The sequence below is a fragment of the Melozone crissalis genome, unplaced genomic scaffold, assembly GCF_028551555.1.
Source record: "Melozone crissalis strain CALT ecotype California unplaced genomic scaffold, PUWL_Pcris_2 ptg000120l_1, whole genome shotgun sequence".
Lineage (NCBI taxonomy): Eukaryota > Metazoa > Chordata > Aves > Passeriformes > Passerellidae > Melozone > Melozone crissalis.
The window spans coordinates 687,747-712,952 of NW_026535896.1; the positions used below are offsets into that span (position 1 = coordinate 687,747).

General features: G+C 49.1%; 2 protein-coding genes across 7 annotated transcripts in view; one reads left to right on the plus strand and one right to left on the minus strand.

Annotated features, from left to right (window-relative positions):
- Positions 1-15,857, plus strand: part of B3GAT1 (beta-1,3-glucuronyltransferase 1) — a 42,191-nt gene extending 26,334 nt beyond the window's left edge. For 3 of the 5 annotated variants that reach the window (XM_054292876.1, XM_054292874.1, XM_054292872.1), the window contains 4 exons: positions 2,696-3,204; positions 6,726-7,022; positions 13,496-13,613; positions 15,083-15,857. In XM_054292876.1, the coding sequence (XP_054148851.1) occupies positions 2,696-3,204; positions 6,726-7,022; positions 13,496-13,582 (893 nt within the window). In that variant the 3' untranslated portion in view covers positions 13,583-13,613; positions 15,083-15,857. The remainder of the gene's footprint in view (positions 1-2,695; positions 3,205-6,725; positions 7,023-13,495; positions 13,614-15,082) is intronic. The other 2 variants (XM_054292875.1, XM_054292873.1) reach the window with 2 other exon arrangements.
- Positions 15,858-17,765: 1,908 nt separating this feature from the next.
- Positions 17,766-25,206, minus strand: part of LOC128948305 (beta-galactosidase-1-like protein 2) — a 38,238-nt gene continuing 30,797 nt past the window's right edge. The window contains exons 15-19 of one of the 2 annotated variants that reach the window (XM_054292962.1): positions 24,365-24,443; positions 21,833-21,920; positions 19,926-20,040; positions 18,940-19,056; positions 17,766-18,475 (exon numbers count right to left, since the gene is read on the minus strand). In XM_054292962.1, coding sequence (XP_054148937.1) covers positions 18,389-18,475; positions 18,940-19,056; positions 19,926-20,040; positions 21,833-21,920; positions 24,365-24,443 — 486 coding nt within the window. In that variant the 3' untranslated portion in view covers positions 17,766-18,388. Of the gene's footprint in view, positions 18,476-18,939; positions 19,057-19,925; positions 20,041-21,832; positions 21,921-24,364; positions 24,447-25,206 lie in introns of both variants that reach the window. The other variant, XM_054292961.1, reaches the window with a different exon arrangement.

Sequence of the window (25,206 nt, forward strand, 5' to 3'; positions counted from 1 at the left end):
CTTGCACTTGAAGGAGAAGGCAAGAGCCAGATCTCACCTGCCTGGGGGAGCTGAAGTGCTCTGAGAAGTTGACTCCACACTCCTGTCACACACTGCAGTAAACACAGCCCTGGCCCGAATCAGGGGCTGCAGGAAGTGCTGAGGGAACCCTTCTGGCCAGAAGCACCCCAGCTTGGTCCTGTTCTTGGCACAGCAGCAATATCTAAGGGCTAGGAGGCCTTCTGGGGGCTGGAAGAAGCCACGCTACCTTCTGCCACCTTCCTTCTTGGTTCTGCCCTTCTGCTATGGGCAGGTTGGCCTGGGGGAAGAAGACCAGCTCATTTTCAGGACCCTTTCATCCTCTCTGAGGGATTCTCTCCCCTTTCAGTGTTTGTCCCCATCCTCCATAGCTGCTTATCCCTTTGCTGGACACTGATGCGCAGTTTGAGCTGCAGGAAGTTCAGTCTCTCCTGAGCAGTTTTCCCTTTCTCCTGATTTCCACCTCTTAGGCTTTGGGCAGGGAAAAATGCCTCTGATCCCTTCTGGAAGGTGGACAGTGTTTCAGAGGGTGAGGGATCTCCTGGGCTCTAAAAGAGGACTTTAAAGATGACTAAACCACGCTGCCTATCTGTGCAGCAGTTTGATCAGTGCCCTAAAAGCAGTTTTCTGTGAATGGCCTCTGCAGTTACAGCACAGAGACTGCTCCAATTGCTCGGTCAAGAACTCACCAATGACCTTGGTGAGACACTTCTCTGCTTCTCAGAGCCCCCAGTAGAGAGTGAGTGGTGGTAGAGACCAATCTGAAATCTCTCAAGAGGAATCATTTTGCTCTTGTGAAGCATTTCTGAGATGCTCTGCTCGCAGGTGCTGAGAGAGATATGCACCTGGAGATGCCCAAACAGCAGCACTTCCCCGTGCCAGGGCTCACAGCTGAGGATCTGACCTGCAGGGCTTTGCAAACTGTCTCGGGCACCATCCTGGCTAATTACATTTGTGTCTGTGTCCAATGCATTTCGCAGATTTATTTCTGCATTGATTCCAGCTCTCAGAGAGCTCTGCTGTGATGCTGAGGTGCTTTGCAGCACATAGGGCCTGATAGCAACATGTACCTTGTTCCTTCCCCAAATATCCACCATCCTCTGTCAATACCATGGAGTACAAAGCTTTCATTTGGTTCAGGTATCAAAGCCTGTGCTGCTGGAAGAATAACATGCTATGAAAAAGCCATGGGTAATCCCCTGCTGGGGCAGATCTAATGGGCCTCTGTTCCTGTTCTTTCTCATCTCAAGTTCCTGGTAGTTACCTGATGTTGAAAAATCTATGGCTCAAAGAGTTCTGTGCCCACTGGAGAGGCAGCCTTCCATCCTGAGTGGGGGTCCCCCTTCATCTCTGCAGACTGTGGCATTCCCCCTGCCCTGCACATGGAAGCTGCACCCTGGAAAAGCAGCAGGTGCATCAATGCTGGTTTTCCTTGAGCTGATTGGGAACATTTGCAGGGATTTTGTATGTTGGGATCAGAGAATCCAATCTTTAGGCTGTTCATTGCTCACATCTGCAGCTCTGAGGGGGCTGTTCTGTTCAGAGGCTGGAGGGACCTTTTTGAGGCAGGTTAGTTAGAGGCAGGGGAGAGTCTCTGCAGGAAAAAACCTACAATTACAGGCTTTAATTTCCACTCTCCATTTCTGTATTTGAAGTGTGTCTTTCCCCACTTCTCTGTGCCTGTCAGAGAGCTGTGGGGCACTGCAGTGTCCTGTCCAGACTGTGCTGCTGGGGATCATCACTGGCCTGGTGTTTTCCATCAGTTTTTTCCCTGCCTCTCAATCCAGGTGCTCCAGTGAGTGCAGATCTGAAGCCTGCCCCACTGAGCACCAGAGCACTGGAGCTCTTCAGGGATGATGGACCATCATTCCACCTGGCTATTTTCTTTATCTAGACCTACTTGCTCTACAATCCTGTCCCTTCTGGGTGCTTTTTGACACTGCTTGTTGTGAGCGCTCAGCCCAGTTATCCCGGGCTCTCAGGCCTTTTTTACTTTTTGGTGCTGGTTTTCTAGCAGCAGAATCTTCTTTTCTCATGTGTATTTGTCCCTGATTCCTTTATTTATCCGTGCCCTTACCCACGAAAGCTTCCACTCCTGGCACCCACGAGGGTGACCCGCTGGCTCAGCCGGGGGGTGACGGACGCCCGAGTCCATGCAGCTCTTTCTTCTCTCCATGCCCTTGCCCAGATGATGGTGGTGACTCCCTCACTGGCCTGGTGTTTTCCACCAGTTTTTTCCCTGCTGCCCAGTCCAGGTGCTCCAGTGAGTGCAGATCTGAGTCCTGCTCCACTAAGTGTGGTGCCCAGAGCACTGGAGCTCTTCAGGGATGATGGACCATAGTTCCACATGGCTATTTTCTTTAGCTAAACCTACTTGCTCTACAGACCTGTCTCTTCTGGGGGCTTTTTGTGAGCGCTCAGCCCAGTTGGGAGCTCAGCTTGTTGAGCACTCAGCTTGTTGTGAGCTCTCAGGCCTTTTTTCTTTTTGGTGCTGGTTTTCTAGCAGCAGAATCTTCTTTTCTCATGTGTGTTTGTCCCTGATTCCTTTATTTATCCGTGCCCTTACCCACGAAAGCCTCCACTCCTGGCACCCACGAGGGTGACCCGCTGGCTCAGCCGGGGGGTGACGGACGCCCGAGTCCATGCAGCTCTTTCTTCTCTCCATGCCCTTGCCCAGATGATGGTGGTGACTCCCAGCGTGATCTCGCTGCAGGCTTGGACTCCAAGGAATACTGCCTGTCGGACCGGGACATAGTGGAGGTGGTGAGGACAGAGTACGTTTACACGCGCCCACCCCCGTGGTCGGACACGCTGCCCACCATCCACGTGGTCACCCCCACCTACAGCCGGCCCGTGCAGAAGGCAGAGCTGACCAGGCTGGCCAACACGCTGCTGCACGTGCCCAACCTGCACTGGATCCTGGTGGAGGACTCGCAGCGCCGCACGCCGCTCATCACCCGCCTGCTGCGGGACACGGGGCTCAACTACACCCACCTGAACGTGGAGACACCCCGCAACTACAAACTGCGCGGGGACATGAGGGACCCCCGCATCCCCCGCGGCACCATGCAGAGGAACCTGGCCCTCAGGTGGCTCAGAGAGACCTTTCACAAAAACTACAGCCAGCCCGGGATTGTTTACTTTGCTGATGATGATAACACCTACAGCCTGGAGCTCTTTGAGGAGGTAAGGGCCTGCTGGGGGGGTGGATGGGGCTGGTGAGCCTGGGGAGGGTAGGATGGTTGTGGTGATGGTTGCGGTGAGCCTGGATGAGTGTAGGAGTGTAGTGGTTGTTCTATCTATTTATCTAGGATGGGGCTGGTGGGCCTGGGGAGGGTAGGATGGTTGTGGCAAGCCTGGATGAGTGTAGTGGTTGTTCTATCTACTTATCTAGGATGGGGCTAGTGAGCCTGGGGTACGATGGTCAGGACAGATGGAGATGAGAGATCTCTGAAGCCAGGTTGTGGAACTTGGGGTTTATTGCAAAGGGCCTGGGTGCAGGGCCCTGCTGGGAGCTGCCAGCCACAGCTCAGAGCAGGCCCGAGAGAAGAGAGGGGGAGAGAGGATGAGAGGGTAAGAGAGTAAAAGCATAAGAGAGCGAGGTTCCCATTGCAATACCATAAATCTTCTTCTGTGTTGAATATTCTAATTCTCACTAACCAATCTAGTACAACATACAAATCCTACAGTATTTCCATACAGCCTATAAGAATCATTACATTACCATACTGTGTTACATTTTAAACCCTAAAAACTCCTCTTTGGGCCCCTTCTGCCAAGCTGGCAGGGTCTGCTCTGACCCTTGGGCCTGTCTGCAAGCAGAGGGTGTTGTTCCATCAAAAGGGGATTACCTTCAGCTGGCCACACCATTGTTTTCCAGTTGTTCAGTAACTGAGGGATCTCAAAGCTTGCTTTCATTTCAATCTCACTTATAGTTTCCATATTCTCAGAATCTTTTGCCAGACAATCATATTGATAAGGCTTTCCTGTTTCACCTTCCCCAACAGGGAGGGGGTGAGGAGTAGGGGGTTACAGTATGGGTAAATGAAGGTTGTATAGAATGTAGTCTTATCCCCTAAAGAGTTGCTGCTGAACCAATTACTAAAGATTAGAAGCGAGACTGATGTTAACAGGCCACACCTGTAGCCAATAAGAAGAGTGTTAGAAAAGAGTGGATTGGTGGGACCGGAGTCTGTTGGTTGCTGTGAGGACAAGGAAGAGTCAGTGCTTAGAGGAGATGCTACAAGAAACATGAAGGAGGTACAAAACTTTAGTAATATGGAACCCTTGCAATGTAAAGACAATAGAACTCTTGCAATGTAATGACAACAGTGAGGGGTGCTGTGGGTGAGCTGAGGACATGCTGGGCTCCACAGCCTTCCCAGGACATCTTGTTCAGAGATGTTCCCTGTGCTGGTCCCTGCCTTGCTGCATGCATGAGGAGCAGGAGTTTGTTGGAGACTTTGGTTCCCCTCCTGCAAAAGCAGAGCCCTCCATGCACTGCCTGGAGGAGGGATGTCTGTGCCAGGAGATGTGTGCAGCTTTTCCCCCTGGAGCAATTCCTATTCCAGCACTCAGCATGGCTCCCCCAGGCTGCTATCAGCAGGTGAGGGGCTGAGATCTCCCCCTGGAAGTTTGCAGCTCCTTGGCTGAATTTCAGTGTGTCCTGACAATCTGGTTGGGCTTGAGCAGGGGCTTTCCACAGGCTTTCCTACCTTTGCTCTTTGTTCCAGCCCAGCTGGGGCTCTAAATGAGCTCCTGTCTGCAGGTTTGAATGTTCTTACAGTGCCAGGTACCTCACCTGGCTTCCAGCTCAGAAATTACTTGTTCCCCTTGCTCTCTTGAGGCCAAACTCTTTCACCAAGGGATGAGAAAGGAGGGTTGCTTCCTTCCCCACCAGCTGCCTGTTTTCATACCAGGGATCTCCTATTTATTTCCTCATGCATGCCTCTTTCCCTTCCCCAGTGGCTCTCACTTTTGCTTGCACAGCCACAGGAATGGCTTTGAAAGCTGGGAGTGAATTCAGGCTGAATTTCTTTCTTCCCCCATCCCCTTTGAGGCTGGCTCTGGTGGCATCTTGAGACAGACTCCTCACATGAATAAAGCAGAAAGGGTTCCTTCATTCACTCCTGTGCTGTGCTCGTAGAGGCTTCTCCTCTCAGACGTGTCTCTGCAGTTAAGGTCACTGAGCCAAGGAAATGTGCTGTGAAATGCAGGAGACACACATTATTGTTCCCTGTGGACAGGGGCTGCCGTTAGCAGCTGTATAATGCAGAAGGGCAAGTGCCAGAGCTCTTCTGCTCTCGTTTGCAGTAATTAGCAGTGATGAGATTAGCTCTGGGAGAGCCCTGATCTAAGAGAGTGAGCTGAGAGCAGAGAATGGAGGCTGAGCCTGCCAGGGAGCAGGGCAGGGTGCTGGGGGTGAGTGGCATCCAGAGCATCTATTTGGTTCAGCAGCAGGGCCAGAGGGGCCCCTGGTGGCTCTGCTCCATTTCTGGTGACCACAGGGAGGAGGAGGCACCCAGTCCCACAGCGCAGGGCTGTCCTGCCTGCTGGGAATGTCCTGAGAGAGAGGCTGTGCTTCCCAGCTGTCCCCCAGGCTGCTGCAGTGCCCCACTGGCATCTGGAGATGCTCTTAGCCTTTCATAGCCTGAGACTGCACCTTAAATACCTCAGTAGAGACCACCTTTCTTCCTAGATGTGCTATTCCTGCTTTTCCAGGTGGCCTTGGACAAGGTGCTTCCCTCCTGTGTCTTGGTTTGCCCATGTGGAGACCAAGAGTTGGACAAAAACCCCACTCATAAATTGCAGAGGTGTTGCTTATTGGCAGCTCTGGACAAAAACCCCACTCATAAATCCTAGAGATTTCAAATGAACTTCTTCCCGCCTCGCTCAGGCAGGATGACACTGTAAGGATTATGAAGAAGAAGTTGACAATGACAAGACAGAATGTATTTGAATGGAATTTATACATCATGTATGAGGTGTATGAATATGCAACAGGCTGTTGCTTTTAAGGGTTAATCCTTTGTTAACAGGTGTCCTTTTATTTGGGCAATCATAAAATACTCACTTTTCACACCCCGTGTGTGCTCATGGCAGATGTGCAGCACCCAGAAGGTGTTGGTGTGGCCTGTGGCCTTCATGAGTGGCCTGAGCTTCAAGTTTGAAGACTTTAAGAATTTTTCATACAGGCACAACTTATTTCGCATATATTTTACATAAGCATGAATTACTCCACAATATACATTACAATTTTAATATCTGCAAAAAGCCAATCATAAAATAGGCATTTTTCACGCTCTGTGTGTGCTTGTGGCAGATGTGCAGCACCCAGAAGGTGCCGGTGTGGCTTGTGGCCTTCATGGGCGGCCTGGCCTTAAAGTTTTAAGACAATAAGAATTTTCCATACAGGCACAAATTATCTCATATATATTTTACTTGAGTATTTGAAAAAAGTCAATCATAAAATCCACATTTTTCACATGCTGTGTGCTCGTGGCAGATGCACAGCAGCTGGGAGGTGTCGGTGTGGCCTGTGGCCTTCATGGGCGGCCTGCGCTTAAAGTTTTCCTACAGGCACGAGTTATTTCACATATATTTTACATAAGCGTGAATTACTCCATAATATACATTACAATTTTAATATTTGCAAAAAACCAACCATAAAATCCACATTTCTCACACTCTGTGTGTGCTTGTGGCAGATGCGCAGCACCAGGAAGGTGTCGGTGTGGCCCGTGGCCTTTGTGGGCGGCCTGCGCTACGAGTCGCCCAAGGTGAACGCGGCGGGGAAGGTGTACGGCTGGAAAACCGTCTTCGACCCTCACCGGCCCTTCGCCATTGACATGGCCGGCTTTGCTGTCAACCTCAGGCTCATCCTGCAGCGCTCCCAGGCCTACTTCAAACTGCGCGGGGTCAAGGGCGGCTACCAGGAGAGCAGCCTGCTCCGCGAGCTGGTCACCCTCAGCGACCTCGAGCCCAAGGCTGCCAACTGCACTAAGGTATGCTCTTGTCCTGCTGTGGGGTGATGGGGAGCCAGAGTGGGGAGAAAATGCAGTTTTCTCCATCATTCCATACAGAATCACAGGATTGATATTTATCAGTATTGTGGACGGGATGTGCCTTGTCTGGCCTTGCTGCTGAACCAAATAGCGGCAACTGTGGTGTTTCACCCCACAGACACTTTTGGCTGGCTGGGTGTGTGGTGTTTCACCCCACAGACACTTTGGGCTGGCTGGGTGTGTGGTGTTTCACCCCACAGACACTTTTGGCTGGCTGGGTGTGTGGTGTTTCACCCCACAGACACTTTTGGCTGGCTGGGTGTGTGGTGTTTCACCCCACAGACACTTTGGGCTGGCTGGGTGTGTGGTGTTTCACCCCACAGACACTTTGGGCCGGCTGGGTGTGTGGTGTTTCACCCCACAGACACTTTGGCCTGGCTGGGTGTGTGGTGTTTCACCCCACAGACACTTTGGGCTGGCTGGGTGTGTGGTGTTTCACCCCACAGACACTTTGGGCTGGCTGGGTGCTGCACTGGGCCCATGGGGACAAGTCCAGGCCTGCAGGAGCTCTGGTGGTGCTGGGATGGAGCTTCCCCCATAACAGGGGCTGCTCCTCAGGTTTCCCTCTGTGGAGAAGCTTTAAGGGGATGGTGAAGGAAAGGAGTCGGTTCTGATGGAGGGTTTGGATCCAGAGCTTTATTCTGGCTCTCAGGGCTCTGCATGCAGCACCAGCTCCAACAGAACTCCCTGAGCCTGTGGTTGCTGTTCCTCTGAACCCTGGGAAGAGGGGCAGGGAAGGGATAGGGAGCCACCAAGCAGGATGGGCTTTCCTGTGGCCTGGCTGCTCCCCTGGAGCAGGGAGTTCATGAGTGAAATGTCAGTTATTTAACATGAATTCCTGAGTGGGGTTGAGTGCTGTGACACGCTGGGGTTTGCTCCCTGGCCCCTGTGAGCTGTAACCCAGGAGCAGGGAAGGGCTGCTCACCCAGGCTCTGCCTTGCTGCCAAGTTGTCTTCTCCCTCCTGACAACTGTGCAATATCTGTGCCCACAAAAAACCTGGATCTTTCTGTGTCAGAGATAATACAGAAATGTTGTAGTGCCTGGGATATTGCTGTGAGCTCCAGGAGGCTTCCAGGAAGCTCCATTTGGGGGGATTTCACTGCTTTCAGCTGACTGATCAATGCTGCCTGTACACATTGCTGGGTCAGGGAGCAGGACCCCGTGTGCTAAATAACACAGAAACCACAGATGGTTCTTCTCCTGAAAACTTCCCAGTCTGAGAGGAGAGATGAATCTGTCTGGGTTGACAGGGAGTGTGGGAGACACCATGAGACAAAGCTGCTTAGAGTGACAGGCATCAATCACAGCCCATCAGCCACAGAGGTGCTGCCAAGGGCTTTGAAGCTTTGTGAGTGGGTTCCCTAAATACTGGAGGTGTGTGTGACCGTGTTCACAGGGGTCTCAGGTTGAGGGAAGAGATGTGGATCTGACTCCATGTTTCAGAAGGCTTGATTTATTATTTTATGATATATATTACATTAAAACTATACTAAAAGAATAGAAGAAAGGATTTCATCAGAAGGCTGGCTAAGAATAGAATAGCAAAGAATGATAACAAAGGTTTGTGGCTCGGGCTCTCAGTCTGAGCCAGCTGGGCTGTGATTGGCCTTTAATTAGAAACAACCACATGAGACCAATCACAGATGCACCTGTTGCATTCCACAGCAGCAGATAACCATTGTTTACATTTTGTTCCTGAGGCCTCCCAGCTTCTCAGGAGGAAAAATGCTAAGGAAAGGATTTTTCATAAAAGATGTCTGCAATGGGTGTGCTGAGTGTCACTCTGAAATCAGAGACCCTGTGCAGCACTCTCACACCTTTGTCTGTTATAAAGATCAGCCAGTCTCATTTAGAGAGTCTTTATTGCTTAATTACCCCGACAGAATTGTTCTTTTATTGCAAATAAGTTGGTATTGCCAACGGCTCCAGTGCTGGATCCAGGTCTCCATCATTTTTGGGATAGGAAAGAAAATGTGGCTAATAGCCTTTGCCTGATTTCCATGTGCACTGCTCCAAAGCCATGGAAAAAACAGGAATCTGATTCCTCTCACAAGGAATCTAGGAATAAGGAGGAGGAGCTGAGGGGAAGGAACAAGTCTGGGTTTTATCTGATACCTGCTGTGCCTCTCTGAATCCAAATTTCTGTGGTTATGGCTGTCCTACACCAGGACAAATAACCCAATCAGCCTCCCAAGAATGGGGAAAGTGTTTGGATTAAAATTAGATCCCTGTTCCTGGGCTCTGTGTGGAAATAAATGTGTTTTTAACAGGCAGGAGATATGGACGGACTGCTTTTACTCAGTGTACAGAAGATCAGGGGTGTTCACCTGATCTTCTCTCCACAGGGTGTTTACCTGGCCGGTATCCAGTCTTTGGTCCATTGTCCCTGCTCTAAACAAATACCTGATGAAGGAAGCTGTGCTGAGAGGCTGGGGTGAGAAATGACAGCCCTGGAGGAAGGAGAGAAGGAAAATGTCATTTCCAGGAGAAGGAAACAAAGGGTGCTGGAGCCAGGCAGGGCTGACCCAGGTCAGGGATGGGGAGGAAGCAGCTGGGATTGCTGCCCAGCACTGGAAGCATCTGAGTTTCCTTTCTTGGCTGGGCTGGGCAGAGCTCACAAGGCTCCTTGTTGTGAGCTGAATGCTCCTGGCAGGCTCTGAGTGCAGCTTTGCAGCCTCCATTTCCCTGGAAATCTCCATTTCTGCTTTTACTCACCTGGGACCGTGTTCACAGAGGTCTGAGGATGAGGGAAGAGACAAGGATCTGACTCCATGTTTCAGAAGGCTTGATTTGTTATTTTATGATATATATTACATTAAAACTATACTAAAAGAATAGAAGAAAAGATTTCATCAGAAGGCTGGCTAAGAATAGAAAAAGAAGGAATGATAACAAAGGCTTGTGGCTTGGCTCTCTGTCCGAGCCAGCTGACTGTGATTGGCCATTAATTAGAAACAACCACATGAGACCAATCCCAGATGCACCTGTTGCATTCCACAGCAGCAGATAACCATTGTTTACATTTTGTTCCTGAGGCCTTTCATCTTCTCAGGAGGAAAAATCCTAAAGAAAGGATTTTTCATGAAAGATGTCTGTGACACTCACCCATTTTATCAGGAGAAGAGTCAGGGCGAGCAGCAGAGAAGGACCAAAGCCAGCTGTGGTCTGAGGTCACAGCTCAGGCTCCTCTCTCCCCCCTGTGCTCCCAGCACTTGTCATGCTTTGCTCCTGTTAAACACAACCCCACACCTGCTTGGCAGGGAGATTTACATTAAAAATTATGATGTGCTTAGACAGAGTCATTAAGGAGGGATCAGAGGAATGTGTAAGATAAGCACAGACATCTGTTCTCCAAAAATGCTGCCTTCCCTGTGTGCTCTGCTGGTGCTGGAAATATTGATCAGAATTCAGCCCACAAGCACACACTCCTGCAGAAAGCTGAAGTGTAGGCCAAAGATCACATATCATGCTTGTTTTCTTGGATTTGGGAACTGCCCGAAATGAAGGAGAAAGTAAAGGAAGTTGGTATTAGTTGTGAGGAGAAAGTTATCCCTCCTTATGAGGAGGGAAGGATTGGTTTATCCTGGAGCTGTAAGGAAACAGGGCTTTGCAAGGGTTCTCTGTATTTGGATTTCTGTTCTTTGTGCATTTCCCCACACCCCCAAATCAAACCATCCTCTCCTCAACCCCTTGGCACAGGAGAGAGGTCTGAGATTAGGCATTCCTGTCAGGCTGATGGAAAGGGGGGACATTCTGCTCCCCATTTTCTATGGACACCAGGGAACAATCTGCAGTGAGCTCAGCCAGGGAGGGCTAAAGCACAGACAGAGGCCCGTGGGCACCATAATGCCACAGCTGGGGACATTCTATTGTCAGGCTGCAGGACAGGGAGCAGAGCTGCCCTTTCAGCCTGGTGTCTCCTTTTTTCCCATTCTGTAGTTTCCATTTCAAACAACAAAAATTCCTGAATCCCTCCTGGGAGGGTCAGCTGGAAGCCCTGTAATCCCTCCCACTGCAGGTTGGACACCTCTGTTTGTTTTTTCATCTCCTGTTGGGAGACAATGAATTGTTCTGCAGTGGAGATGAAGCTTTGTCACCTCCTAGATGTGTTTTGAGTCCTGTGACTCCAAATGTCAGGCCAGGAGTGAGTGGAAGGGTTTTGCAGTAGTGTTTTTAAAGGGGAGTCCCTTGAGTGATCGCAAGGGTGATGTATGAAGTGATGTATGAAACCACTGCTCAGGAAAAGTCAGATATTTGGTCCCCTTCACTGTTTGGTCCCTTGTGAGAGAGACTAAGCTTCTCTGAGGCATAAAACACGCTGCTTGTTGAAAAAAAAAACAAGCACTGGCTGAAAGGAAATGAAATGTTGGCTGAAATGTTTCTGTAGTAAATGGTGATCTACCTCCCACGTTAAGGAGCACAGCATGGAAAATGTTAAAAGCTGTTGTATCAAGCTGTAAACTCTGAAAATGGGTCAGGTTTAGCCCATTTAATCTGCCCTTTTTGGCATTTGGCTTTCAGAGAGCAGAAGTGGGCACAAATTGAAGCAGAGCACTGGTGCTGTGCGGTTGTGTCCTCTGCTGCTGGATGTGAGTGAGCCCTGGGCTCAGTGAGGAGGGCCAGCAGTGCACAGGGCTCTCTCTGAAGGGCAGAATTGGCTGCAGGATTTCTCCAGCACCTTTTAATCCTTTCAGCATCACTGCAGAGCCCTGAGAGCCACTCGTGAGCCCTGCTGGGTTTTGTCTTTTCCCGGGCATGCAGCGCAGTAATTGCAGCAGTGGGGAGAGCAGGGCTGGAATCAGGGGTGACTTTGATGAGCAGGCTCTGAAGTGCTTGTGGGGGATGATGAAATGGATTTCTGGACCCACTCCAGCCAGCAGTTGGTCTCCACTGCTCAGTATTAGCAGAGATTTAAGCTCCATGCAGGAGGTGACTGCTCACATCAGAGAGGAATTTGGTCAAACAAGCTCCTTGGGAAGGGGGGAAGGTGCTCTGCTTGAACCAGGAGGGTTTGAAAGGGGCTTTGTTCCTCCCTCAGAAGCAGGATGTGGCCTGGTTTTGCAGGAAGGAGGCACTGGGTGGAAGAGGTTTGCAGGATTGGGTGTGCAGGGATTGTCATGGCAACCAGAGGGAAACCCCACGAGGTGGGAAACAGCCAGGCACAGGTGAGGGGAAGCAGGAAACCTGTTTGCAGAGGATAAAGCTGCTCCCAGCAATGCTGGCTCCAGGAGGAAAGCAATGAGGATAATTGAGTGTTTTAAGCAGCTTCTAGAACCGTCTGAGCACAGCAAGGAGAAACAATTTCCTACAACAGCCCCTCTGAAATACTCAACCACCTCAGATTCTCCCAGTTCTCCTCCACAGATGTTGATCTCTCTGCAACTCTGCTGCCAAGACAGAGGGAAGCTTTTAGGAGAAGCTCCAATTGTGTTTTAAGCAAGTTTGGGAGGAGTTTTAATCCTGGTTCAGAATAGGAGTGGCTGTATGGGGACAGCATTCCAAAGGCACTGGGGGATCCAAAGGTTTTTGGGGGATCCAAAGGGGAATGCTGGGTTATGACAGGGTGTGTGCAGCCAGGAGTTTGTGGGAAGAAAAGGAAGGGAGGATTCTGGAGCCAGCTCCTGCCTCAGCAGCTCTGAGGCTGCAGCAGCAGTGAGTCCTTCCCTGCTCAGTGACACTCAGTGGCTTTTTAGGCTCTGGAAAGGATTTAAATGAAAAGAGAAGTGGTTTTGTCTTTTCCTGGGCATGCAGCGCAGTAATTGCAGCAGTGGGGAGAGCAGGGCTGGGATCAAGGGTGACTTTGATGAGCAGGCTCTGAAGTGCTTGTGGGGGATGATGAAATGGAGGTTAGGAAATGAGGTTAGGGGGCAGACTGATGCCTGCTCCCCAGTCATGGATTTCCAGGGATGTGCTGAAGAATTCAGCTTCTATTTCCCCCCAGCCAAAGGCAGGAGTGGAGATGGGAGAGCTGGTGATGCCTCTTCCCTCCCAACATCCCCTAAATGTCAGGAATTTGCATTTCCCCTCTGAGTGACTCCAAGGCTGAGGGTGTAGGTGATAACCAAGGAGCAGCTGAGGAGCTGTGGGAGGCAGGAATGTGATCCCAGGCTGGGAGGGAGCTGCCTCACCCCATTGCAAGGCTGATGAGCCTTTGGAGGGAGCTGCTGGATAACTACATGGAGGGAGCAGGGTAATGTCCCACGACAGCACACTGTAAATGGTGATTTCTGTGCGCTGTGCATTCTGCAGAGCAGCAGCTCTGCCTAAATGAAGGTTTATGCAAAGCCCCTCTCAGCAGTGGATGCACCATTAGGCTCCAGGGTGGCTGCTTAAATTGCGCTATTGATTTAATGTGCAGGAATATTTCCTAGTGCACAGGAGAGCTGCAGCTAATGACTTCTGCCTTCCTCAGATTTTAGTGTGGCACACAAGGACAGAGAAGCCTGTGCTGGTGAACGAGGGCAAGAAAGGATTCACAGATCCCAATGTGGAAATCTGAGTGTGCATGGCTGAGCAGAGACCAACTCCAGGTAAGAGCTGCTTCTAACAGCACTGAGAAGCTACACAAGGGCAGGAGAAAGAGAAAAGCTCTTCTAAATGTGCTTTTTCATTTCCATTTTTCACAACCCTGACCTTCCCTTACACTAAACCTCTCAAGACCATTTGTTAATCTCTCTTTTTTTAAAGTTAATCCATTTTTAAGACAAAATACCTGCTGAGAGGTTGAAGGGAAGAAAAACGCAGGGAGTAGGAGTTTAGGCAGAAGTTGCAGCATTAAGAAAAATCCTTGTGTAAGCAAGGTTGCCTTATTAACTTTAATAAAGCGCAGGGGTGAAGGGTGGGGGTTCATCCACCTGCAAACACCTGAGGGAAGATAAAGCAGGTCCAGAAAAAAGATTTTTGGTCAGGCAGAAGCTTTCACTGAGGGAAATATTTAATTCAGGCCCACACTGAAGGCACAGAGAGGCAGTGATGAGTAGGAAGGTGTGGATTGAACCCTGCCTGAGGTGTTTGTTCACCTGAGGAGAGCATGGGGTGTATTTTGCAGTGGAAAGGAGGAAACAGCACACACATTGATATTTGTTCATGCCTTGGGTGTTTCTGCAGCTGGTTTGCAGGAGGATGAGCTGTTCACTTGTATCTGCAGCCTGTAGAGCTGCCCTTCATTCTTATGGGCAATAAAATAAATGCACAACTCCCTTTCACTGGAGTGTAGAACCAGGCCTGGAGGGAGAAGAGGTTTCTGCTCTTGAGTCCTGAGAAACAGGAGCAGGAAGAAGGTGGATTTGCTCAGCAGGGGTGAATTTTTACCTGCAGTGAGCTCCCTTATGTGCCATTCCCTGGGGCAAGCAGGATGGAGCCCTGGCTGCTGCTCTGTGCCCTTGGCAGGGCAGCAGAGGCTGCACCAGCTCCTCTGGGCCAGGGAGAGGCTGTGCACAGGGGCTGGGGCTCTGCAGTGCTGCTCCCCCTGCCCAGGCAGCACAATCTTGGGATCTGCAATGGGACAGGGCTATGGGATGGCTTTGAAGAGTGAGTTAGGAGTTTGGGATGGCCCTGAAGAGTAGCACACAGGTTTGGGATGGCTCTGCAGTGAGGGACAGGGCTGTGGGATGGTCCTGAAAGTGGTTCAGGGTTTTGGGATGGCTTTACAGTGGTTCAGGGCTTTGGGATGGCTCTGAAGTGAGGGACAGGGCTTTGGGATGATCCTGAAGAGTGGCACAGGGCTTTGGGATGGCTCTGCAGTGAGAATCGGGGCTTTGGGATGGCCCTGAAGAGTGGGGCAGAGCTTTGGGATGGCTCTGCAGTGAGAATCAGGGCTTTGGGATGGCCCTGAAGAGTGGCACAGGGCTTTGGGATGGCCCTGCAGTGAGAATCGGGGCTTTGGGATGGCCCTGCAGTGCCACAGGCCTTTGGGATGGCTCTGAAGTGTGGGACACAGCTTTAGGATGGCCCTGCAGTGGCACAGGGGTGCTACCCACGTTGTTTGTGTCTCTTGCAGAAGATTTCTTCCTGCACAGCCTGCCAGGTTCCTCTCCACAGCAGCCACCCAGCCAGCCAGGCGGGAGCCAGGAGCTCTGCTGACTCCCACGAGTTTGAGCCTTCAGAAAAACCAAGCACCACTGCATACATGACGTCCCCGGATCCCCTGCCCCTCCTCCCGGGCTCCGGAGGCGGAGCACAAAGCACAGCAAGGCAGGACTGGCAGCTCCCGGCCCCAGGCTCGGCTGCAACGTGAGCAGGGCTGTGCCAGCACCTGGCTGAGGGGGAGAGCCACAGCAGTGGCCCCTGGGGACTGGTTTTGCTGAGCAACACGAACTTTGTGGCCGTGTGTGAGACAGCCCGAGCAGCTCTCTGGCCGTGGAGGGGACAGCTGCCTTCCTAGATGGCACCTTAGCCCTTAATTTTAAACCTCCTTCAATCAGTGTTTGTTACGCTGCACAAGAGGGGAAGGGTTTGGGGAGGGGGGAAACGAGGCAGGTTAGAACAAACCCTTGAAGCATCACTCTGGTTCCCTCTCCTTTTCCTTCCTCAAACAGTTTGGAGGGCACCCTGATGTTCCTGTGTGGTCATGGAATCATGGAAGGGACTTTAAAGGTCCTCTGGTCCAAGGTTGCTCCTGGCCTGGAACATTCCAGGGATGGGGCATCCCCACCCCTCTGGGCACCTGTGCCAGTGTGGCACCACCCTCATTGTACAAAATGTCCTTATATCCAATCTATCCTCTTTGAGTTTAAAACCATCAACCCCTGTCCTAGCCCTGCTAAAAGGTTTGTCCCAAAGTGGGACAGGATCAGGGGGCTGCTGATCACCACCAGTTCACCACTGATCCTGATGGAGTTGTGTCTCCAGCATGTGGATCTCTAAAAATGCTCAAGTAACTGCAAATTGGGTTTAATGAGATTGTGGGGGCTATACACCATAATATTCATCCAGAGCTGGGTCCTGTTTGGCCCTAATTTGGTTCCCATTAGGTGTGGGATTCTCTCAAGGGTGCTCCTATATAAAGGCAAATTTCCACTCTTAAAAAATAAAACTGCTTCAAACTAGAAATTGGACACTAAGAGGTGAATTTAGTGCATTTCCTATTTGACTGGAGTGTATCCTCCAGCTCCTTCTTCTGCTACTGCAGAGCTGGTGTGAAAAGCCACCATGGAGCAGTTCCCAGTCCCCTCTGATGGAGAGCAGCACCCTTGGGAAGGGGATCCTGACTCAGGGCTCTGCTCATTCACCATCTGCTGGTGCTGCCACCATGGGTGACTCTGTTTGAGACTGCCAAACTTGCTGAGATAAATCTGAGGTACAACAGGCCCCTTCTCCCCAGCCAAAACCCATAAATTCCCTCCTCCTCCTCCACAACTGTTGTCAAACCTTTGTCACCCTCCCCTCCCTGCTGCTGTCCCAATTCCTTCAAAAATTTTGAAGCACAATTTTACCTTTGGACTGAGGGAAAAATGTAATCCTGCAATAGACTTGGTTATTTTTAGCCCTAACACATAGAACTATTAAAATGCTCTGGGTTTGATTGTTGGCTTCACGGTGCAGAAGTCTCCCCTTGGACTAATGACATTGTGTATTTCCTGATATTTCAAAGGAAAAATATTTTTTGTAAGTTATTTTCTCCCACTGTATATCAGAACCATTGGGGAAAAAGTCTCATTCTTTAGTTCCCAGCCACAGAAGCCTTTACAAAAATGTTCCTTTTAGATGCAAGGGCTGAAGCACCACTTGGAAAGAAAGTGTTGGATGCTGCTGGCTGCTCTATGGGAACAGGTATTGTTACCTTGGATTAAAACTCTGCACTCAAGTAGATTTATTCTCTTACTGTACTGGCCTTCCAAGCTCCCTTCAGTCTGCAAACCCTCCAGTGGAAAGAGACATTTCTCAAGGACTACCAAGTTCTCATAGCATTGAAATAGTTTCCAGCTGATGTCCTCTCCGAGCTGCATGTTTTGGTTCACTGATCTGAATTCCAGTCCCTGCTGGGTTCCAACTTTCCCTCCTTGGAAGGAAATGTCAACTTGCAGAAAAATGCAAAGGATGGAGTGCTGAACACAGCCCTGCACATTTGCTCTGCCCACAGGAGCCTCTCAGCTGTCCCAGAGCTGCTGTGGCCCTGGGGAGCAGAGACAGACCTGGCCAGGATGGAGTGTGTTCCAGCTGCACTGTCTGTTCTCAGTTTTAAACAAACTGTATTTAAATTTGTTAAATAAAATGATGGTTTCTAAGAGCCAGAATAGCCTGCACCTCCCTTACAGACACAGTCTGGTGTTTCTCCTGGTACTGGCACAGAAAGCAAAGACTCCTTGGAGGTTCTGAAGGATTCACAGCTCAGGTTTGATCTCCCCCTCTCCCTAAGGAGGCTGCAGCTCCTCTGTGCCTGGAGCTGCTGAATTAAAACAATGTCATGTTTACCTAAATCCCACATTTCTGTTTAGAGGGACAAAAAGAAAGACAAACCAGGACCCAAGATCCCACAGCAGCTTTAAGGAGGAAGCAGGGATGAGTTTTCCCACTTGCTTCTACCCCAGCCAAAATCTGATCCCTGCTCATTTTCCAAGGGGGAATTTCATCTTTAGGTGGAGAGGGGACTGCAGGACTCATTTGTTTTCTCCTCCTTCGAAATTCTCATTCATGACTGATGTGAAACATAATGATACATTTGATAAAAGACAAAACACATCTCACTTTTTAAACTTTTTCTTTTTTTCCTTTTGAGAGAGAGACAACCTCCATAATAAAACTCAGTGGAAAAAAAGCTGAAATTAAAAGTCATTTGACAACCACCTTGCCTTCCAACAAGGGAACACGTAATGGCCTTTTTGCAGAGAGACTTGCTAAAATCTGCCTCAAAATGGTTTCCCACACCTGATTACTCACTTGTTCACCAACTATTTTCTCCCTACCTAATTATAAAAACGAGGAGGCCAAGGATAGCACATTTTGAAAGTCCCTGGAAAGCTGAGCTCAGCTTCCAGTTCAGATGGCTTCAGTTCTTTCTCTCTCTCTCTCTCTCACCTGCCTCCAGCACCTTTTTACTCCCCCACATCCACCAGATGGTTCAGAACATGCTCAGCCATCCGGGCTGGGAGCCTCAGCAGGGCAGGGGAGGAGCTCCATCCATCCATGGAGCAAGGGCGCCGCTTCCTCGCTGTCCTCTCCTCTGACCTCACTGCCAGAGGGCAAATCCTTCCTCTGGCTCTGGTGGAGATGAGCATGCCCAAGTGCTGAGCCAGCAGGTCCCCAGCCATGCAAGCAGGAGTGCTCAGGGTGAGCCAAACGTGGGAAAGGAGCTCCCAGCCCAGCCTCAGTCCACGTACTGGGTCCGTCCCAGGTAGGGGATGTCCACGGACTGGATGATCCGGCCCGCCGTGCGCTCCTCAAAGATCACAATCTGCACAGGAGAGAGAGAAAACCTCTTCTTGCAAAGCCTGGGGGGCTGCAAATATGCTTAGGAGAAGCAGATTTGAAACTCCATTTGAAGCACCATTTAAAGAGCTCAGTCAGTGTGAGTCTAACAGGGATGTGGCTCTCAGCACCGCGTGGTGAAGGGATGAAGCAGCATCACATCAGGTTTGGGTTGATCTCCAACCTGGTGCAGAGCTGTGAAGTTCAGCTGCCATCCCTGTCAGCCTTTAATGGCTGTCAGAGCCATCTTTGGAGCACCTTCCCTGGTTTTCAGAGATCTCAGGAGACAGCACTGTCCTTCCCCTCTACTGCACTTTCAGCACTGTCCTTCCCCTCTACTGCACTGGCTTCCAGCTAAAGGACAATGGCTGTCCTGTGTGTGTCTGGCTCTTTGGGACAAGGATCTTTAACAACCCCAACAGGCACAGAGCAATCCCAGCAGTCTCTCACCTCATTGCCCCCTCTCCTTAGCCAGGGTCCAGGAAGGTAAAGAGTTTCCTGAGGTCCAATCTTCCAGTATCTTCCCAGGTTCTGACCATTGACAAACACCACTCCTTTCTCCCAGCCCTGGAATCAAGGCAGAACATGGAATTACTGATGCAGCTCTGCTGCCTCCTTTGCGTCCCCACAGGAAACCAAATCTGCTTTCACACTTGCATTCTTTCCAGCCACTTTCTGCAGGTTTTCTGCTTGCTTTCCCTGTGCAAATCCCTGCAGCCAGAACATTTAAACAAGCCCTGCTGAACAGGAGTTATCCTTAATGTGCTCATTAAAAGGATAAAGCTTTCAAAAATGTGCAATTTGTGACTTGTGCTTGTACAGGAAGTTTCTTCCCTTTGAACAGACAGGCCTTTATTCCTCCCCAAGCATGCAATATCTGCCCTCACCTCTTTCCCAGGTGACAGAAAAACTGAATTGCTGCTGGCTGGCCTGATTTACAGCAAATAGAATTTCCCCAATACATGGGAAAGTGAGCAAGACAGTAAGGCTGGGCACAAGGTTGGCTCTAAGGGAGGGAAATCAGAGCAGGAAGTTGGATAATATTTAAAATCTCATCTGAAGTTCTATGCAGTCTCCCACAGAAGCATGACAGGAATGCTAACTCCCATGCCATGGCACAAAGAAGTGACTCTTTCCATGTCACACTGAGGAGACAGGAATAAAACAAGGCCCTCCTTTATTTTCTGTGCCCATTACTCCCCTGCAACTAGAAAACAGCATTTGCATGCCAGTAAGAAAAGACTGACCTAGCTCTGCAGGGTCAGTTCTCTCACAGGATCTCTCCAGACTGAACAGAATTACCTGGAGGAGACCCGCAGAATAATCCCCTAAGAGAGAGGGGGAGGCTACAGACACACAGATCAGTCAGAGCTGCTGCACAAGTCTCTCTAACCAGTTTTTTTATAAAAATTTGACCAAGAAGAGCCAGGACTTGCCTGCAGCTTCAGGAAGGTGTCCTGTGGCTGCTGCTCTATCCACAGCCTCCCGCGGAAGAACGCCGGCCCCACGAAATAATCCGGGACTGAGCTCCAGCCAGACGCCTGCTGCAGGCTGCAAGAGAGGGACAGCTCACAGCCCACAGGGCCACCTGCCTGTCCCCAGCACCCACAGCCCTGCCAGGCCAAGCTGGGCTGCAGAGGATCCCTGGGGCTGTCACCACCTCTGATGGCACCGCTTCAATGGTTTTTACAAGAGCGTGTGGTGATGGGACAAAGGGGAAAGGGTTCAGGCTGGCAGAGAGCAGGTTGGGATCGGATATTGGGAAAAAATTCTTCCCTGTGAAGGTGTGAGGCCCTGGAAAAGGTTGCCCAGAGTATCTGTGGCTGCCCCATCCCTGGAAGTCCCCAAGGCCAGGTTGGAGCACCCTGGGATGGTGGAAGGGGTCCCTGCTCATGGTGAGAGGATCTCAAAGGTGCCTTCCACCCAAACCACTCTGGGATAAAAGCTCTGCTTCATGCTGGCTGCTGGGGATCCTCCAGAGCTGCCAGGGTGCTTGAAATGCCTGTGGCTTGCTAAAGGAGACAGCAGAACTGACAGGATTCAAAGCAGACACTCCTGCCATGGCTTCTGGTGAGGAACACAAACAGATCCCTGCAGTGGGCAGTAATCAGGGGAATCTGACAGGATTTCTTACCTGTAGCAACAATTTGGGAGCAGGGCAAAAGGAGAAGAGGAAATAAGGAGAGCAGAATCCCACAGAAGCCTTCAGCTGCTGTAAGAACATGTTCCCTGCAGCCCTTACAAACTGCATCTCTTGGACTGGGGGAAGTTATTGATCCAGCGCAGCCTGGCTGCTACTGAATTATTCAACTAAAAGCCTGTGACAGCTCCTTTCACAACACTGCTCTCCCTCCTCCCCCGAGGGGACTGGGAGCTGATTGTGTTTCAGTGCTGCTGGTCAGCAGCCAGGAGCTCAGGCTAGTGGTGACTAATCTTGCTTTTGTTTGGCCATGGCAGCTCACTTGCTTTAATGCTCCTCACTGGAAATATTCCTCTAACACCCTGCAGTCCAAAAGGCTGCGAGCTACCCCATCAATAAGAATCCTTCAGGTAGCCCCTCAGCACCTGGTAAAACTGCCCTGAGGCATTTCAGAATGAATCTTTTCCCTTTTAAAAGCCTTTTTGGTTTAACGTGGCTTCTCTGTCTCCCTCCTACACAAAATGGGGCAGCTGTGATATCTTGGGGGATATAAACACATAAGTTGCTTGCTGGTATTAAAAACATCACTGAAAAGAGTCTCTGGACTGTGGCCAGAGTCCATAGGGCATCTGCTGCCTGAAACATTTGCTGAGGTTTTCTCTGTGTGCTGACAGAGGCTCTTCAACATCCCCCTGCTAAATTTCCTCCCTTGAATTAAAGCAAAACAACATAAAAGAGAGGGAGCCATCTGGATTGTTAATGCACTATCAGTAGCTTTCTAGAATTAATCCATCCCTTGCCAGGCTGAATTACTAAATATATCAGCCAGATTGGTAATTTCCAGAAAGACCCAAAATTTCCACCATGTGGGTGTGAGGGGATCCTTCCCTTTGGATAAGCCTGGATTCAACTACCTGATCTCACCCTGCTGCAAGGAAACCTTTAAACCCTGCACAGTGGGATTAGATTTCTCCCTAAATGATGGTTTGGATCAGCTGGCACCAGTTCCTGCACTATTTCAGGCAAAAGTATCAACAAAAGTATCAGAGCAAAAATCCACCTCCCCACTGTTACCTCATTTAGCTGCTCCCTATTAGACACTGCACTGCTGGAAAGCAGGTGGTTGGAAATGAAGAAAAAAAAGGTTAAAATTCCACAAAAAAAGGATTTTGTGGAAAAAATAAAGGTTAAAATCTCACAAACCTTTTCATGAAGGCAGGTTTCATCTCCAAGCTGTAAATCTTGAAGTTCCTCAAGGGGGTTTTATTCAAGAAGATGTCACCAATTAAGCCTGTGGGAGCAATGGGGGTAATGAGGAGTTGAGGACCAGCTAAAGCTGATGGATTTTGCTATTTGAATCTGAGGAACAGCAGGAGATGGAAAGCAGCCACGTTCTGCAGTGGAATTAGAGTCCATATGCTCCCATTGCTCATGCAGACCGAGTGGGGAGCATCTCTAAACTCTGCCCTCTCCATTCCCTCCTTTCCTCAGCTCAGCAGGGCCTCCAACCCTCCCAGCAGAACCCCCTGGGATGTGCTGGGGCTTGTGGGGATGCTGGGGTTGGAGCTGACCATGCACAGAGTTTTTTTTTAAAGCAGTCAATCACTTTTTAAAGCAGTCAATCACTTTTTAAAGCAGTCAATCACTTTTTAAAGCAGCCAGTCACTTCTCTAACAGGCACAGCAAAACACAACTGAGCCAGCACCAATGCCCAGGGCTGCTCCAGGGCTTTTCAGCCCAGGATTTTAAGGCACCTGAAGAAGTCATTCACCTTTAGCAGCTTTTTGTTGAAGGCAAAGCCTGCTCCTATCACAGCTCTGAGGCTGCCTGGGCAGCACTGAGGTTTATGCAACGTTTCTGCATTAAATAAAATCAATACAGTCACGTGCCTAACTCCATTAATCCATTTTATAGAGCTCTTGCACATAGTTCCCCACTAAAATAGAATCAACCCCTTCCAGCCCCACCACTGTGTGTGATAGGCTTGAGCATTTCAGTCAATTCTGCTCCAGGGGATGCAGTTCCCTCCTCCTGACATTGTGTGAGCTTTTAAATGGTGTGATTCTCAAATATCAACCTCTCCAGGGAAAACACAGATTAAAAAAAGGTATTTTCTTTCCCTCCCTGTGAAGTAATATGCTCAGAGAGCAAGAGAAAGGGAGCTGAGCATCACCTAGGAAACCCAGAGCAGAGCAAGAGTCATTGATAGCCCTGGGTTTAGCTGTACCCTTATAAAAGAAACCTTGGTGCACTGAGCAGCCACTGTTGCTCCTCTGAGCACTGCAGACAGGGGGGAGGATGATTTTTAACTCATTCCCACTGTGCTGTAGCCCAGCTCCCCCACAAACACGGTGTTAACAAACACCTGCAGAACAGAGCACAGGAGAGCAGAGCTCATCACTCATGTCACAATCACATCCCTCAGCTGGGTTTGGGCAAGAAATTGTCTCTGAACCTAGAACTCAAATGTCCATAGCTGTGTCACTGTCAGCAAAGGTGGGAATAAAATATTCAAAATATTCTCAGGACATTCAACATTCTGATAATTCTGTTTAAATGTAAATTCTGCTTTAATTCTGTTTAAATATAAATATTTAGCAAAGTGGAACTAGAAATTAGCAACCAGAAGTCGCTCTGATGAACAGAGCTCATCAATGATGTCATATTCACATCCCTCACCTGGATTTGGGCAGGAAATTGTCACTACTTCAACCTAGAACTCAAGTGTCCATAATTGTCAGCACAGGTGGAATAAAATAATCAAAATATTCTCAGGACATGCAACATTCTGATGTTTAAGTATGTTATAAGTTTTACCAAAGTGGAACCGGAAATTAGCAACTGCTCATCACTGATGTCACAATCACATCCCTCAGCTGGATTTGGGCAGGAAATTGTCTCTGCTTGAACCTAGAACTCAGATGTCCACAACTGTGCCATTGTCAGTGCAGGTGGGAATAAAATATTCAAAATATTCTCAGGACACTCAACATTCTGATGTTACAGGTTTTAGTAAAGTGGAACTAGAAATTAGCAACTGAAGTTGCTCTGATGAGCAGAGCTCATCAATGATGTCACATTCACATCCCTCACCTGGGTTTGGGCAGGAAATTGTCTCTGCTTTGAGGCAGGAATAAAATAATCAAAATATTCTCAGGGCATTCAACATTCTGAATTTTAAAGGTAAGTTTTAGCAATGTGGAACTGGAAATTAGCAATTGCTCATCACTGATGTCACAATCACATCCCTCAGCTGGGTTTGGGCAGGAAATTGTCTCTGAACCTAGAACTCAAATGTCCATAGCTGTGTCACTGCCCGCAAAGGTGGGAACAAAATAATCAAAATATTCTCAGGACATTCAACATTCTGATGTTTAAAGATGTTACAAGTTGTAGCAAAATGGAACTGGAAATTAGCAACTGGAAATTGCTCTGATGAGCAGAGCTCATCACTGATGTCACAACCACATCCCTCACCTGGGTTTGGGCAGGAAATTGTCTCTGAACCTATAACTCAGGTGTCCAACTCACCTCTGCCAGCAGAGGTGGGAATAAAATAATCAAAATATTCTCAGGACATTCAACATTCAGATGTTTAAAAATGTTACAGGTTTTAGTAAAGTGGAACTAGAAACTAGCAACTGGAAATTGCTCTGATGAGCAGAGCTCATCACTGATGTCACAACCCCATCCCTCAGTGGATTTGGGCAGGAATTGTCTCTGATCCAGACCCACCTTTCCTCTGCTCGTTCAGTGCTGGCCCATAATTGACACGGCCCCGGTTCTCCACCAGCAGCCTCAGCTGCCTGAAGCCCTGCTGGAAAGACAAAAGGACAAACATCAGCTGCACCAGGCCTGCCCTCAGCTGAGGTGCTGAGGGGGGAAATGGCACCACTGCCTTTGGCAGCTGCAATTTATAAATTTCTTTCAAGTTCTCTATTATTGTTGCTGCTTTTTAACAAAGGAATGGGGCTATCTTGGGTTAAGAATTTATTGTTTAGATAAACATCAGTCTCAGAGGTTGTGAGATTTTAAAGGAGTAAGTAGCTGGCTATGAAGCAGTCACAAGTTCTTTGTTACAAGACAATACATAATTTACTAATCTAATGGACAGATTTTGCTTTACTAATTTATCACCTTTCCTTTTATTTTGCTTTACTAACATCACCTTTCCTTACTTCTACTGCACTGTGGATGCTTTTACTTAATAGGCTGCTGTCCCACATGCACACATATGCTTCTGTTATAACTTCTAAACTCTTAGCTTAATCTATACAACCACACCCTACACTATAAACCCTTCACCATCTCATCAATAGTTTCCTACATTATAAACCCTTCACCATTTTATCAATAGTTTCCTACATTATAAACCCTTCACCATCCTACCCAAGAGTTTCCTACATTATAAACCATTCACATCAATACAGTTTCCTATATTATAAACCCTTCACCATCTTATCAATAATTTCCTACATTTTAAATCCTTCACAATTTTATCAATAGTTTCCTACATTTTAAATCCTTCAAAATTCTATCAATGGTTTCCTACATTTTAAACCCTTCACCATCTCATC